Source organism: Oryx dammah, unplaced genomic scaffold (genome assembly GCF_014754425.2).
Source record: "Oryx dammah isolate SB20612 unplaced genomic scaffold, SCBI_Odam_1.1 HiC_scaffold_14, whole genome shotgun sequence".
Lineage (NCBI taxonomy): Eukaryota > Metazoa > Chordata > Mammalia > Artiodactyla > Bovidae > Oryx > Oryx dammah.
Window position 1 is genome coordinate 36,504,879 of NW_024070198.1, and position 15,853 is coordinate 36,520,731.

At 41.2% G+C, this 15,853-nt stretch overlaps 1 protein-coding gene across 1 annotated transcript in view; it reads right to left on the reverse strand.

The window, feature by feature from the left end:
- Nucleotides 1-15,220, reverse strand: part of PDZD8 (PDZ domain containing 8) — a 77,717-nt gene extending 62,497 nt beyond the window's left edge. The window contains exon 1 of the mRNA XM_040254768.1: nt 13,604-15,220. Coding sequence (XP_040110702.1) covers nt 13,604-14,475 — 872 coding nt within the window. The 5' untranslated portion in view covers nt 14,476-15,220. The remainder of the gene's footprint in view (nt 1-13,603) is intronic.
- Nucleotides 15,221-15,853: the final 633 nt, after the last annotated feature.

Genomic DNA, 15,853 nt, shown 5'->3' on the forward strand with positions numbered 1-15,853 from the left:
TCTGTTCCTTTGCTATTTCTTCTACCCACACTAAACTTCCATCCCATCTCCCTAGGTCTAAAGCCACACCATCCTTCAACAGTCAGCTTAAATGTCATCTCATCCCTTCAACAAAGGTTTACTGTGTTCAAGAATGGAGAGACCAATTACAGTCAGGCTCTCAGAGACCAGTCTTATCTCAGGCTCAGGAACATGAACAGCACTACATCTTGCCTAATGAACAGAACAAGCAGATATGAGCAGGCCACTGGGAGTTCTGAGTGGTTTTTGCCTTTTAGTCTGACAGTCTTGACTTTCTCACATTAGGAACTGGCAAACTTAAATGTGCTCCCAAATCTCCTAGACCAAATATATAAACTAGATAAATCAGTGGTGATCATTTCAAAATGTGTCTCCATTCATTGTTCTTCAGAGGCACCTCAGCAGTCATTTAAAGAAAGAGTTCTCCTGGTGCATTTAAACATCATCACAAACCTCTATTAGTCATAACTTGTATGGTGCCCATTATTATGCAAAGTATGGTACACATACAAAACCGTACATAATGAGAAAGAAAACAAAGTACAAGTAGTTCGAAACACTCTTTATTTTCTATACTGGTAAACTATGGAGCTAAATTTCAAATCTTCTATTTTGTGTAGACAATTCACCTGATATTACGCTAAAAAGACAATTCATAGACCAAGCTCCCCCACTCAGCAAGGTTAGCACAGCCCTATTATTTATTTCTCCTGAGAGACTTGTCTGTCTGCTAATCACTGTGATCTTGTAACTAGCCCCAGATGGTAAGTTCCTAATTTACACTCTTCAAGTTCTCCTTCAAAGTCACCTCCTCTCTAACCAGCAGCCCCCTTCCCAACCCCCATCGTCTGGTCACAGCTTCCTCAACTGCACTCTGAAAGCACTTTACACACACTTCTGTCACTGATCACCCAGTTTACATGTCTGTCTCTCTGTGGTTCTCCCACCCCTCCAGCCCTCCCAGCGAGACAGGGAGTTGCCTGAAGAGAGGAAACATCTATAGCAGGTAGTACAGAAGAGCAGTTAAGAGCAGACTCTGGAGCCAGACAGCGGGGCTTGGGGTCCTGTTCTGCCACTTTGCAGCAACATGACCCTGAGTCCACTCTTGCCTTTAAGCCTCAGTTTCCTCAAATCAGAAGGAGGACAATAATAACTATCTCACAGTGCTGTTATAAGGATTACAAGAAATAATGTAAAGCACTTAGCATCCCTCACTTCTCAGTTTCTTTTTTACATGGTAGTTTAAAGCAGTGATAAGGATACAGATTTCAGTTAAGACTTAGTTTTGAATTTCAAGTCCAACACTTATTAGCTTTGAGACCTGGGCAAGCTATTTCAACTTTGAGAGCCTCAGTCTCCCCATCTGTAAATGTAGTATAATAATTAGAACCTACCCGTGGCGGATTCATGTTGATGTATGGCAAAACCAATACAATACTGTAAAGTAATTAGCCTCCTATTAAAATAAATAAATTTATATTAAAAAATAATTAGAACCTATCTTATAGGGTTACTCAGGATTAGATGAGAAAGTTCACATAAAGCATTTGGCATAGGGAGATGCTCTAGAAATATTTCCTGTCAAACTTTATTTATTTGAAGGCTGGTCTCCTAGAGACATGTCAGACAGCAAACTTCTTCCCTTCCACAAGGAACCATCTCAGGACTTAGCATTCACCATGGATGATGTTCAAGATTGTAGCTGTCTGTCTTCCTTGGACTTCAGATTTCACATGACCATGATTTCAGTCACTCTACCAGCTGACCTTTTAAAAACTGTGTCCTTTGTGTGGATATAAACTTGCAAGTGCAAAGAAACAAGTTAATAATAGCCAGTATGCTTCCCTACCTCAGGTATCACCTTTATACTTCTGTGTCATTAAGCTTTTTAAACAAAGGCTTATATTAAATTGAATATATTATGATATGGGTTTCCTTAAGAAACCCACACAGAATTGTTCTATTTATGGAATTCCTTGGGGCACACTAGGTGAATAAAGTTCATACTTGGGAAATGATTTTAATTTCTGTACTCCTGGGGAGAAAAAAGTACTTCTAAGTGGTAATGAAACTAATAAAAACAAGGATAACAAATAATATTACAAAAAAAACTTTCCCTCCTGCTCATTCATCCATATACCCTCTACCTAATATGAGGGGTTCACTTTTATCCAAACTCCTAATTCTGCATAGACTAATCTAGGTCTAAAATGTTACAAAATTTTCTGAAGTGGTTTTATATATAGGCTGACAAGAGTGATAACAGAGGCTGAAAGTCCCTCACTAAAGAACTCAATAGCTGGTGACTCAAAGGTGAGTCAGTGTTAACTGATATCCTACGCATGAGAGAGATAAAGTATCAATCGAGATGAGTTGCTCAGGAAACCAAAACAATTCTCTTGACCATGTCTAATAAATCTATCTTTTTATGTTCATCACAACCTACAACGTGAAGGTCTCTTACCATGACCTATGACCAATTACATTGAAACTCTAAGCTTTCATGAAGCTTAAAATAAAGGTAAGCAATTGATCCCTAAAATGGCCTTTCATTTAGATAAACTATATTCATGGGCTTTACTACAGACTAAGATTGCCATGATTTGTCTCCTTATACTTCACGAATTTCAAAATACCTGAACTAAATCTGTGCTATCTACCATTCCAGAATGAGTAAACAAAAGCTACCATATTTTGTTACAAACATTTACTTAAATTCTTCTCATGTTAAGAGTGTGCAATTCTAGTCCTGATTAAAATCCAAACTTAAATATTGAGAACTAATAACCTTCCCAAATATTAAAATAGACCAGATATCATCTCCTGAATTTTACAGAATATTGTACTTAATAATGGTGAGAACAAAACAAAAATTTCAGTGTGTTATAAAAATAATTATCATACGATGAAATTAGCTATGAAGAATGACTCTTAACTTCAGCTATACGAAGTTTCACAGAACTAAAAGCTTTGAATAATTTACTTGCTTGACCAAATAACTAAGGTAAAGAGACTGTGCAGTCAGCAACCACACCCACCCTTAGTAATGAGTATGAGTATAATCTTACATGCATGAAAGGCTATTGTGTGAGGAGGATACACACCACTAGATACTCTGTTTAGTAGATACTGATGCCTGCATGAAACAGCTGTACTAAGATCAGAGTCATTTTCAAAACAGACATTCTTATAGCCAGGTACTAAACAGAAATACTATCTCCCCATATTGCTACTGAAGATTTTATGGCAAAAAACAAAACAAAACAAAATTAAAAACAATAGTCACTTATAACTGCAGATTATCTAGGAGGATATGGAGTTGATCCTAGCAGAAACACCATTTCTAAACAAACACCTATTCAATAACAGCCACATACCTCACCCAATGAAACAAGTAAACATTAACAGGTACTCAACAAAAAACAGTGTGCACATGCTCAGTCACTTCAGTTGTGTCCGACTCTGCGACCAGGCCTCTGTCATGGGATTCTCCATGCAAGAATACTGGGAGTGGGTTGCCATGTTCTACTCCAGGGGCTCTTCCCCCTCCGGGGATCAAACCTGTCTCCCCAGCGTCTCCTGCACTACAGGCAGATTCTTTAGTACTGAGCCACATGGAAAGCCAGATACAAAAGAATAAACTCTTCTAAAAGATCTTTACTGTTGTGCTTGCTAATCAGCATGTTTGTTTTAAGTACATATCAAGAAAAACTAATTATGCTGGGGAGGGGGAAATTGTGCAGCTTTTTAATCAAAGTTATGCAAATCAAAGCACAGATATTTCAGTAATTCACCTAGCATATCATCAGCTCCATTCCCCCTACAATATATAAAGAATTCATGGGCATAAAATAAAGACCCAATGTGCTGATTACAGAAGAAATACATGTTCTGAAGCATTCAGCTGGTTTTAAGAAAACTGGTAATTATGTGAAAATAAGTTTTATTGTTATTCGATATCAGTCCAAGGGAAGGCTGATAATCTAGTTTATCAATACTGACCTTTCCAAAGAATGTGAAATCAAAAACCAAGGTTTCTAGAGTGTTAGAGAAGGGTGCAAATGGATTCATGTTTTGTCTTTGTAAGAATCAGAGGAAGAGAGATGGTGTCCATAAGGTGCCTGACAGACCTTGAAGTCAGCACTGCGAACTTTTGGAAACCTCAATTAGCATCATTTGTGTGCATGTATGTGTGTTGGGAGAGAAGGCATTCCTCTTCAGTACTGATTTTACAATCAGAATTGGATTACATCATCAGTCTGTGTTTATAACGACAACCTTCAACCATTAAAAAAAAAAAGTTAATATACTCTCTACATTCTATTTAAAGAAAGTCAATGAACAGGTATTCTTCAGACTAAATTCAAAATCCCAACACTTCAGTTACAAGGCCTAGTTCACTTTGTGAGAATTTAAGTGTATCCTTAGGATTTGGGCAGTTTCTATATCACACACAGAAACACACACACAGTGTGTCAGTAAAAAGTCTGTGCAAAAAATAATAATTCCATATAACAGGCTAATGTACTTTTTATATAGGATAACTAAAAGGTGATAAGGAGGCAAAGACCTGAAAAGTGACAGGGTGAGATCTTTGGCTATCTGTGGGAAAAATATTCCTGGAGAACAACTAGCCAAGGCCTCGAGATGGCTGCAAGACTGGAGTGTGAGAACACTCAGGAGGCTGGAACAAACTAAGTAACAGCAAGAGGTATAGAATATAAGGTCAGAGCCAGAGAAAATAAGGTATGGCCAGGGGTGGAATAAATCAGTGAGTCAGACCTATACCTACTACCTGGAGGGATGTTCGGGTTACATCTACAAACCAATTTTCAGGGTCACATTTATATTACACTCCCCATTTTTTTATTAAGGAGAAAAGGATGGGGACATGGAGAGGGAGGGAAAGAGGAAGAGACAGGCACCTCTTCAGCATGTAAGAGGCTTGTATATGTGTGTCTGAGCATAAGAGTTTGGTGTACGCCTCAAAGGCTTGTATTGATGTACCTGTGATTGAGCACAAAGCTGGGTGTACACCACAAACTTAACAATGGGTATATTGAGGAATGAAATTAAAAGGGAGAGGAGTATATTTTCAACTCCTTAATGCTCCTAAATACTACTTGAACACTGGCCAAAAAAATGAGGGAAAAACAAAACAAAACAAAAAAAACATACTCCTTCAAAAAAACAAATCACAAGAAAAAACTAGTATCTACTCAAAGATATATAGATAGAGAAATGTCTGTGGTACCATTATATATATTAGTGAAAAACTGGGGGAAAAAAATCAACAAGAAATTGGTTAACCTGTGGTACTTGCAATCAGTGTAATTCCAAGCACCTTTAAAAAGAAAATAAAGCAGGTACATTTAAAAATCTAAGATACAGTGAGTAAAACAAACAAAAAAAGCAAGATGCTAACAGTGGGATACCAACTGTTTTTATAAACTAGTAACAAATTACAGGGGCTTCCCAGGTAGCACTAGGGGGTAAAGAATCCACCTGCCAATGCAGGAGACACTGGTTGGATTCCCTGGGTAGGTAAGATCCCCTGGAGGAGGAAACGGCAACCTGTTCTAGTGTGCTTGCTGGGAGGATCCCATGGACGGAGGGAAGCTCCAATACTCTGGACACCTGATGTGAAGAGCCAACTCATTGGAAAAGACCCTGCTGCTGGGAAAGAGTAAAGGCAGGAGAAGAAGAGGGTGGCAGAGGATCAGATGGTTAGATAGCATCACCAACTCAATAGACATGAATTTAAGCAAACTCCGGGAGATAGTAAAGGACAGGGAAGCCTGCTGTGCTGCAATCCACAGGGTCACACTGAGTCTGACATGACTTAGTGACTGAACAACAACAAATTAGAATACATTTAGAAAAAAATATGGAAGAATAGTCCCTGACTTAACAGTCTTCTTTAAGAAAACATATAACAGGAGATTTTCCACCGTGATTTTCTCTAACAGTTAGGCTTCCCCTGTTTCTATTTTTTTTACAATGAGCTTATCACTCATTTGAAAAGAGAAATTTTTTTTACGGTATCACCTAACAAATTTCTGACATATCTCTAGCAAAACGTGACAAATGTAGGATAATCAATAAATGTGTACATTCAACTAGTTACTGAAGCAAAGATATATTTATTCAGTAGGTATCATATATGACATTTATTACCTCTAATTAGATAGATATTATTTCATCTCCATTTTACAAATATGGAAACTAAGACTAAGAGAAGATAAAAGCCTTTTGTCCAAGGTCATTTTGAGCAGCAGAGTGCTGAATTAAGGTATACGGTAATCCCAAACTCTATATACTGGAATAGATAACTGAAGTACTTCTCTGTAGCCTCAAACAACAGGATGAAATAATTCCACAGTACTGGCAGCCTCTCTGTAACACCTGCAGTTCTACTCATTTGAAGGTAAATAATTAACACTTAACACCTCATTTTTCCTTACAAAAGTATGTGGTTTTATCGGAGTCCTAGCTGTTTGGCGCAGAGAAGGCAATGGCACCCCACTCCAGTACTCTTGCCTGGAAAATCCCATGGATGGAGGAGCCTGGTAGGCTGCAGTTCCTGGGGTCGCACAGAATCGGACATGACTGAAGTGACTTAGCAGCAGCAGCAGCAATTTGGCAAGAGCGATTTTGAAACTACTCTGTAAAACTTCTGCTAATGACCAGACTTTCCAACGAAGTGTGATATGCTCTGATATCATGACAAAAGTGTTGGTAGGTCCTATGACTCTAGCAAGAAACAAAGGGATTTGACAGCACTTGCTTCCTGGTGACAATATTCGGAGAGTACGGAGAATGAGAAGGGAAGAAATGCTGGGTCAGTGAGCCATAGAAGCCACATAAGAAGGCCAGCAAAAGTATGAAGTGCTTAATATTTATTTCAGAAGATTAGTTTTAGTTGTATTTATGGGAACAAAATTGTATTCCTTTGTGTTTAATATGCAACCTGGGGTAAGAACCCCAGACAGGTTTCTAGGGCACCAAAAATTCCATGAAATTAAACTGTTTATGCATTTTTCTGCAAAGCACCACAGTTATCATTAGCTTTCCAAAAAGACAGGACCCTCAAAAAAAGGTTTAAAAGTACCTTTCAATGTACTGTATATGCACACATGTTCCTTTTTTGTAAACACTTAAGCACAGTTTTTTTTTTGTTGTTGTTTTTTGTTTTTAGGGCTTTGTTTCAGGGTTTAGACCAGAGATTAGCAAACCTTTTTTAATAATGGACCAGAAAGGAAACTATTTCAGAATCCATGGGCGAATATGGTCTGTTGCACATTCTTCTTTTTGTTTGAATAACTTTAAAATGTAAAGTTAACAAATGCAAAAGCCATTCTTAATTTGTGAGTCTAGCACCAGTTTATCTGCAAACTCCTGGTGTATTTAGAGTAACCATTGATTTATCTCTGTAGAAATAACACAGCATGGCTTTGGGAGTCCAGAACTTTTTAAAAGGACTCTGAGAAAGTCACTAACCCCCTGGAAGTCTCCAGTTTCCAACATCTCTGTAAAAATGAGATACCGACTTCTCCTACACAGTTCCTGGAACTATGGAAAAAGATAGCAAGTATATGGAAGTACACACACAGCGCTTTGCATATAGTTAGCAAACTGATTTTATTACCTGTGCCTCTATCTCATATGATAGACTAGTAATATTTATAATATTAAGTGTTTGACCAGGCATGCTCCTTCAATGCAATCTACTTTATAGTGATCTGCTTTGGCTATTTCCAGTAACACAGTAGGGCTTTCTCAGAAGCCAACAGATCTCTACACTACTGATTAGACTCCAACAGCTTCCTCATTATTATTCTTCTCTTCTCAATATGTAAGTCAAATTTTTAGAGCAAAGATTTAATTTTCATTATACTATTTTCCATCTAAAGAGTTTTAAATGTCTAAATCATAATAATTCAAAATAGCTGAAGAAAACCCAACTTGCCCACCAGGCGAGTTTTAAATGTCTAAATCATAATAATTCAAAATAGCTGAAGAAAACTCAACTTGCTCCTCTGTCCGTGTGTGTGTGTGTGTGTGTGTGTGTGTGTGTGTCACTCAGTACTGTCCAACTGTTTGCGACCCCATGCACTTAGCCCACCAGGCTCCTCTGTCCGTGTGTGTGTGTGTCACTCAGTATTGTCTAACTGTTTGCGACCCCATGGACTTTTAGCCCACCAGGCTCCTCTGTCCATGGAATTGTCCAGGCAAGAATACTGGAGTGGGTTGCCATTTCCTTCGCCACCTGGTATGGTAGTCTTCAGGAAATAGTTACTAAAATTAAGTGACTATTTTTAAAATGACAATTATTTATCTAAGACAATGTTATCTTACAATTCCATTTATATAGAGATACTCATCTGAGCAGAAGTACAAGAAATAACAAATAAAAAATTAGCTAATACATTACATTACTCTAGAATAGCTAGAGTGATATCCCAATTTCTTTGTCTTCACTATCCCAAAGAACCAAAGGTGAGCTTTATTTCCTACCAATGTAAGTAAAATTATGATTAGTAGCTATTTTAAAGTACTTTCCAGCCTAAGCAAAGATATCTTTTAAAAGCTGTCCATATACAGAAAGAAAAGTATGAAAGTGTAAGTGAATAAACACAGTAGAATACATTTAACTTTACAAATGATTTTGTCAGCTTTCAGAGAATTCACTTTGAAAATTTTTAAGAAGACATTGATTACTAGAAACTATCTTTACCTCCAATATTCAATAAAATTTTTTAAAGTTATAATTAACATTAAGAATAAATGTTTTTCTTTCTCATCTCAGACCAAGGAAGAAATAACACAATTACAAGCTACTTTATAGAGTATGAAGCTTTCCAGACCAAGCCTAATTTAGTTCTCTGAAATTAATCATGTATCAGAGAAGATACAGATAATTATGCTAAAAGAGCCTATCGAACTAAATACAAACCTATCCTCAATCTCCAGTCATTAAGAATGTATGAAAATTTTCTACAAATATCAGAACATTGAATGAAACAGTTTTGACAAAACAGTCATACTCAGAAGACATTCCATGAACTTGAAAAGTGAAGTTTTCCAATATTTGTTCCATACTCATTTATTAAATTCAAATAGTGTCAATAAGTAGATGTCCCCTTATTTGTAACTCAGAGAAGTAAACACTTATACATAGTTAATTGATGACCCACACTTTGGACTAAAGCAAAAGTCCAGCAAACTCAAGGGAAAAGCAGCCACTATCTACTTACTATCACTATACATCAGATAAACAAAAAACATTTCAAGGGATTTTAAAAAGATTTCCAATAGAATGGTGTTTTTAACATTCAACATTATAATAATATCTTTTATAAAATAAAGTTGTTCAGTGAAAGGATTTTCAAAGATATAATGTTTAAAAAGGGATAAAAATGATCACCCTCTACTGCCCAGCTACTAACACTCTTCCCACTTGCAGTGAAGAGCAACAGTAATGTTCTTCATTTAGTAAGCAATTTCAAATGTATATAATGCCAGGCCAGGCAAGTGTCATCAGTAAATGTAGCAAGTGGGTGGGGACTCACTCTATGTACCAGCTTCCTGCAGCTGTGACTAGACTCCATCTCTCCCATCTTATTATTGCTAGGACAAATGCAGGCCTAGTGCTTTAAGATCTTCCAGATTTTCCTAAGAGAAGCCAGAAATCCAAATCATGCAATATTTTCCATTTTTAAATGCTGGCAATGAAGAAACAAAAAAACTATAGTGCAGGCCAAATTGAAAGTACCTGCGAACCAGATCTGGCCTTTCAGTATGCAACCACTGCTGACTACTCCGCAATGATACCCCAGGAAGAGGAGGATCAGTAAGAATCTTAAATATCTGACTTGCAAACCCTAAACTCCTCAGGACTATTACTCAGATTTCATGTTGAAGATGGGTTCTCCACATAGTCAAGAGAGCTGGTAACCCACAATTCTCTGCTAATAGGAAACTGAATTAAAAAAAATTTTTTTGAGAACAACAACAACAAAAAAGAATAGAACACTGATGGTAATCTTTTTCTCTTGAAGACTAATTTTGGTTAATAATAATTTTTAAAATTATGGCTTTACTATTTTAAAGTGTACATTTTAAGAAAAAAAATCAAAAAAATTAACACTGAGATAGTGACATTGGAATATTAATAAAATTAGAATAATATGTAAAAAATGTATACTCATTAAAAAAATACTACAACCTTTACCAACTATGTTAGCTGGGTAAAATGAAGTGTCTATCAGCTAGGTCCTTAGAAAGCAGCCAACCACCACTTGAGCTGCCCTCTCATCTGATGAGAACTACTAGCCCTGATGGGCCACTTTACACTTTTACTTTAGCAACATGAAAATGGAAAAACAAATGAAGAGGGGGAATAAGTGACAACAAGGCCAACTGTTAAGATATTTCTGCTTTATAATAGTTTCAAGTGCCAAAAGACCCTAAGACTCAAAACAGTTTTCTTTACTGCTTTAGCTCTACTGAGTACAGTAGACAGATTGAGTAGAGTAGACAGCTAAAAAGGATAAACTAGCAAGACCTTCTATTTGGAAACAAAATCTGCTGGATTAAAAATGAAATGCTAAATAGAGCAGCACCCAAAGATTTAACCTTATGATTTAAATTTAAAAAGAATCTTTCCCAAAACTTCTAATTTAAGGGGGGGAAAAAAGCTGGACAGTCATATGCCTCTTAAGAGTTCTCAGTTAATTTGGAAGGATACCCCCCACATACATTATTTTGATGGCATACTTTAAAAATCCCTTAAGGACAACACAGTATAGTTTAAGAAAAAAGGGTAGTCTGGCTTTATCTGAGCTGCATTTCACCATCTGACAGTTGTGTGACTTTAAGCAAGTTACTTAACTACTCTGAGCACTCTTCTCCCATCTATAAAAAAGGAGAAACCATAGCTATTTTAATTCTCATTATGAGAATTGTGACACATCTTAAATGTATTTTAATGTATTTTAATGTATTTGTATTTTAATTTATTCTCTTTGCCAAAACTTGAATTTGCTCCATAACATCAGTAGTTTAAAATATTCCTGGCAGAACAGCTACACACAGATAAGAGAACTCAACACTTTCTGAAGCAGCACTCTCCATCCTCATACTTCTATCATTTTCTTTTACTAAACTAAAATCAGCTTCCTAGTTACTTCAATGTTAGCCCATCAATGACATTCTAGCTAAATCTTATGAAGTACAGCTAATTCAATCCTCACTAAACTCCAACCTCCATCAGGGTTGAGACTGTATTGAAACTCTGTACCCAGAAAAATGATAAGCACATAGCAGATGCACAGTAAATATTTACAAATTGAGTGATATATTCTGTGCAGTACTTACTGACTACTGAAATGCTTTGGAATATAGAGCACAAGTGTGTAGACTTCTGGAGGTGACCATTTAACATTTAAGGTTTAAAAGTTGAAATATCATAATACCCAAACACACCCAAGATTTTTAGGTTTTCTAAAAATCCTTTTGGATACAATAAATAAAAGCAATTTGACTATATTTTAAATGATGCTGTTCAATTAAACAGTGCTAAAGTTCCTTCAAAGGAAATAAACCTATTAATGGCTCCATAAGTCCTAAAATCATAATTTCCTTCAGATTTAACTGAATTTCAAGTCAACATTGAAAACAAACTGAATTTCAAGTCGACATTGAAAACAAACAACCAAACAATTCAAAATGACATGTAATCTCATTGCCGCTGCCAAGTCACTTCAGGCGTGTCCCATAGACGGCAGCACACCAGGCTTCCCCGTCCCTGGGATTCTCCAGGCAAGAACACTGGAGTGGGTTGCCATTTCCTTTTCCAATGCGTGAAAGTGAAGTCACTCAGCTGTGTTAGACTCTTAGCGACCCCATGGACTGCAGCCTAGCAGGCTCCTCCATCCATGGGGTTTTCAGGCAAGAGTACTGGAGTAGGGTGCCATTGCCTTCCCTGTTACTACTGGCTATCCTGCAAATAACCCCCAAATATTAGTAACAGCTTAGTCAAGTGTTTGGCATCTTAAAGCCATTTAGAAAATATTAGAACTGAAGTTGTGAAAACATATCAAAATCTGTAACAACTTTCTCTCATGACTTTCTCAGCCACACACTGCTATAAACACCTCACTGCTTAAACACTGCAACTCATTGAGAATTTAGTCACATATTCCAGAGCTGAAAGAGTAGGTTTCATAAAGTATGTTCTATTTCACAGAACAGGAAATCAGACAGTGACCAGTTCACCATCTTCTGCAAATCTATGGAACTTTTCCATTATAAATTCCTGCCACCTGACGGTTTTAAGCTGTCACTGTGCTATTAGCCTAAATAGACACAATTACTAAGGTAAACCTGCCACATAACACAAGTCAATACTCTGCCCCAAACATAAAACATTCCTGAATTACCTGGGTCATTGATGTTTTAAACTGTGGTAGCAAGTTAGTGATCTAGAAACATGTAACTTCCACTAAAGGAAACTAGGTAAGCCAAATACCAGACTGACATAATTTTATGGTAAAGAACAAAATCCAAAAGGGTTAAACACTTTAAGTAAAATTAAAAATGTATCTGTTTTAGAATAACCATATATGACCTTTCAACACCGACTCTAGCCCCACAAAACTTCTTTTCCCCTTCCACTTTTTTTTTTTTTTTAACTCCTTTTCCTATTTGGAACCAGTCTGTTGTTCCATGTCCCTTCCACTTTTACGATATTAAAAATAAATAAAAACCCAAACCCTTGTACATTAATCAAAATAGTATACTACACAAAAATCAAGCCGCCAAATATAGGTAGGCTTTACAAAGTTAAAATCACTACCCATCTTAAAATACTACCTGTTGGGCAATTTCAGGTACTGTGGGAGGAGCCTACAGCCAAGTAGAGTTGAAAGGTCACGGGGCAGCCTGGGGTTGTGCTACAGAATTTACCCCAGACGACATTAACACAAAAGGTATAGAGAAGTACAAGATGTATAGGCTCCCAACTCGTTTCCAATTTGCAGTGGAAAAGTATTCCTTTCCGATAGATGCTGCCTCTGCCTTGAAAGTTGCCAAAGCACCACGGCAAAACTGGCCTGCGGTTGCAAAATACAACAGCTCTGGGCTCCCAGCACACTCCTCATGCCCGTACTTGGTATCCACGAACAATTTCTCAATGTGGCCAAGGCGATGCTGCAAGGATGCCCTCAATGCAGCAACCACCTAGAGAAATAGTTTCTCAACAGTCCCAGAGCCGTCCGGGGAGAGAGCGACTTCCCTTCCATTTTCAATATGCTGCTTCGACCCGCGCTGACAGCACCGTGGATGGCCAAGAGCACACGGAAAGGCTTCCAGCTCCTTATTAATGCCCTTCGGAAGCAAAGAATGTGGGCACTTAATCGAGGGCCCTGTCCAGGGTGGGGAAGAGCCCTGGAAAGCGGGGGCTGTATAAGTCTTTGCCCTTCCCACCCAACGACAGAGGCAGGGCGCTGCCAGGCTCAGGGTCCCAGCAGCCAGGGGGCCCTAGCTCCCGGGCGACCTTCCCCCACAACCTTCCTCTCACCTGATCTTGTAACTCGGGAGGGTGTGCTTGCGCTTGATGATCTTCTTGAGCTGGTTGACGATGAAGGAGGTGAGCTGGGGCAGGGGCCGCCCTTCGAACTGGGAGCGCACCTCGAAGTCGATCAGCGGGTCCTCCACGAAGGAGAAGAACCAGTGGGTGAAGGGCACGCGGGTGAGGACGAAGCGCAGCCTCCCCACCACCCGTGACAGCTTGACGAACAGGTAAGCGGACTTGCCGAAGACCAAGTCCACGTCGATGGCCAGGTGGAAGCCCCCGTTGTACTCCACCTCCGCCTCGAAGGCCAGCTCTTCGGGGGTGGTGGCGGGGGGCAGCGCCTCCCCCTCGGGGCCATCGGGCTCCCCGGTGGCCGAGGGCGCTACGGGCCGGAGGAGCCGGATGGTCTTGATGAAGGGCACGGTCTCGCCCAGGAACACATCCCGCAGGCTCAGTCCCTCCAGCAGGCGCCCAGCCGTCTTGGTCTGCAGCAGCTCCTCGAACTCCACCTTGATCTTCTTGGTGACCCAGCGGCGGGCCAGTGCGGTGTCCCGCAGCTCCCGGAACAAGAACAGGATGATGGCGTTGAGGAAGTAGCAGGTCTCCCGCGTCGGCGGAGCGGGGGTCTCGGGGGCTGGGGTCGCGCCGACCTCGGGGGGCCCGCCAGAGGGCTCCTCAGCCCCGCCGCCGCCGCCATAAAGGTACTCTCTCAGGGGCAGGCCCGGCACCGACTTGATGTAGCGGAAGCCGTCGGCCGCCCGGGCGGCCTCGTCCGGCGGCGGCTCGGGCTGTTTGCGGTAGAGCAGCAGGAACTGGGTAAGGAGCGTGAGGAAGGAGCCCAGCACGGCAGACGCCAGGATCATGAGAAGCAGCCCCATCCCGCCGCCGCCGCCGCCTCCGCCCGGGACGCCTGGGCCCTTGCCCCAGCGCCCACAGCGCCGCTTTCTTCACGCCGCCCTCCCCGCTGCCTCCATCTTGAGGACATCGGGCGGCGGGGGTCGGAGCAAGCGGCACGCTGGGCCTCGTCCGGCGGCTCCGGACCGCGCGATGCGGCGCCCGAGCCTGCGGCGGCCCCGCGCCTCCTCAGACACTCCCGGAGGCGGCTGCCGTGGTGGCGGCGGAGGCGGCGGCGGAGGCGGGAGGGGGCGGAACGGCGCCTCCCTCCGACCGCCGCTCATTGGACAAGCGGCGCGTGACGTCAGGAGCGTACTCGCTCCCGGCGGCGTCGCCTGGCAGCCGGCGCCCGAGCATGCGTACGCGGGTCCTTCTTCACCTCTCGGGCGCCCTTCCAGCCCCGCCCCCCCACGGCAACATTCTAGTCCCCCGCAGTCCACGTGGCTGTCACTTCGGAAGCCTCTGTCCGGATCTAGGAGGATAACCCGGGCCACCGGCTGGAGGAGAAGAGGCCGGGCGGAGAGGGCGTGGCGGCGTGTTCTTGATCCCGGTCATCCCGTTATCTTCTAATGCGCCCATCCCCCTTCATTGGCCTCGGTCCCTGTCTGTTACCTCTGCTGCAGTGTGATTCTTCCACTCTCGCCTCTGAGAATGGGCTGGCGGCTTTCCATGCAGGGCAGCGCCGCAGAAGATCTGAGCTAGCGGTTCGGAGACTTTCCAAGCCGAGGACAAGATTGCCTTGTCTCGGAGACTGCCGTAACCGACCATCAGTCTGACCAACAGACGCTCTGCGTCCGCAGAGGGTGGGCCCTGGGAAGGAGGGACAGACCAAAAAAAAAAAAAAAAAAGCTTCAGATGCGAACTAACTTTACTACCTAGATAGATATTTGAGATTTAATCCAGAAGGACAGAAAAGAACCGCTACAAGGAATGAATGAGGAGTGAGATGAACTTGCCAGATGCTTGGAAGATGAATAGTCACCGTCAATTTCTTGGAGTGCGTTAAGCCCCTGAGTGTATTGCCACATTTAGTCCATTTAAGAGACAGTCTTAGTTAGCCACCAGTTTTAGTTAGCCACCATCCGTTTTACAAATACAAACGCTGGCACAGAGGCAAAGGAAGTTGCCGGGTTACACAATGGAGCCTGGTTTGTCTAAAACTAAATCCTAAATCACCACTCTGCACTAGGATAACAAGATTGCTAGAGTTGGAAGGGGGCTGATTGGTTCCCTGGGGCACAGGAAGAGGGAGTTGGGAAAGAGGGAGGGAGAGGTGAGGAAAGACTTCAGGAAATTTTGCACAGGGTAGCCCCTTGAGGAAAGCCAACGAGTTAATGAAGCCAGGTTGCCCAGCAACAATGT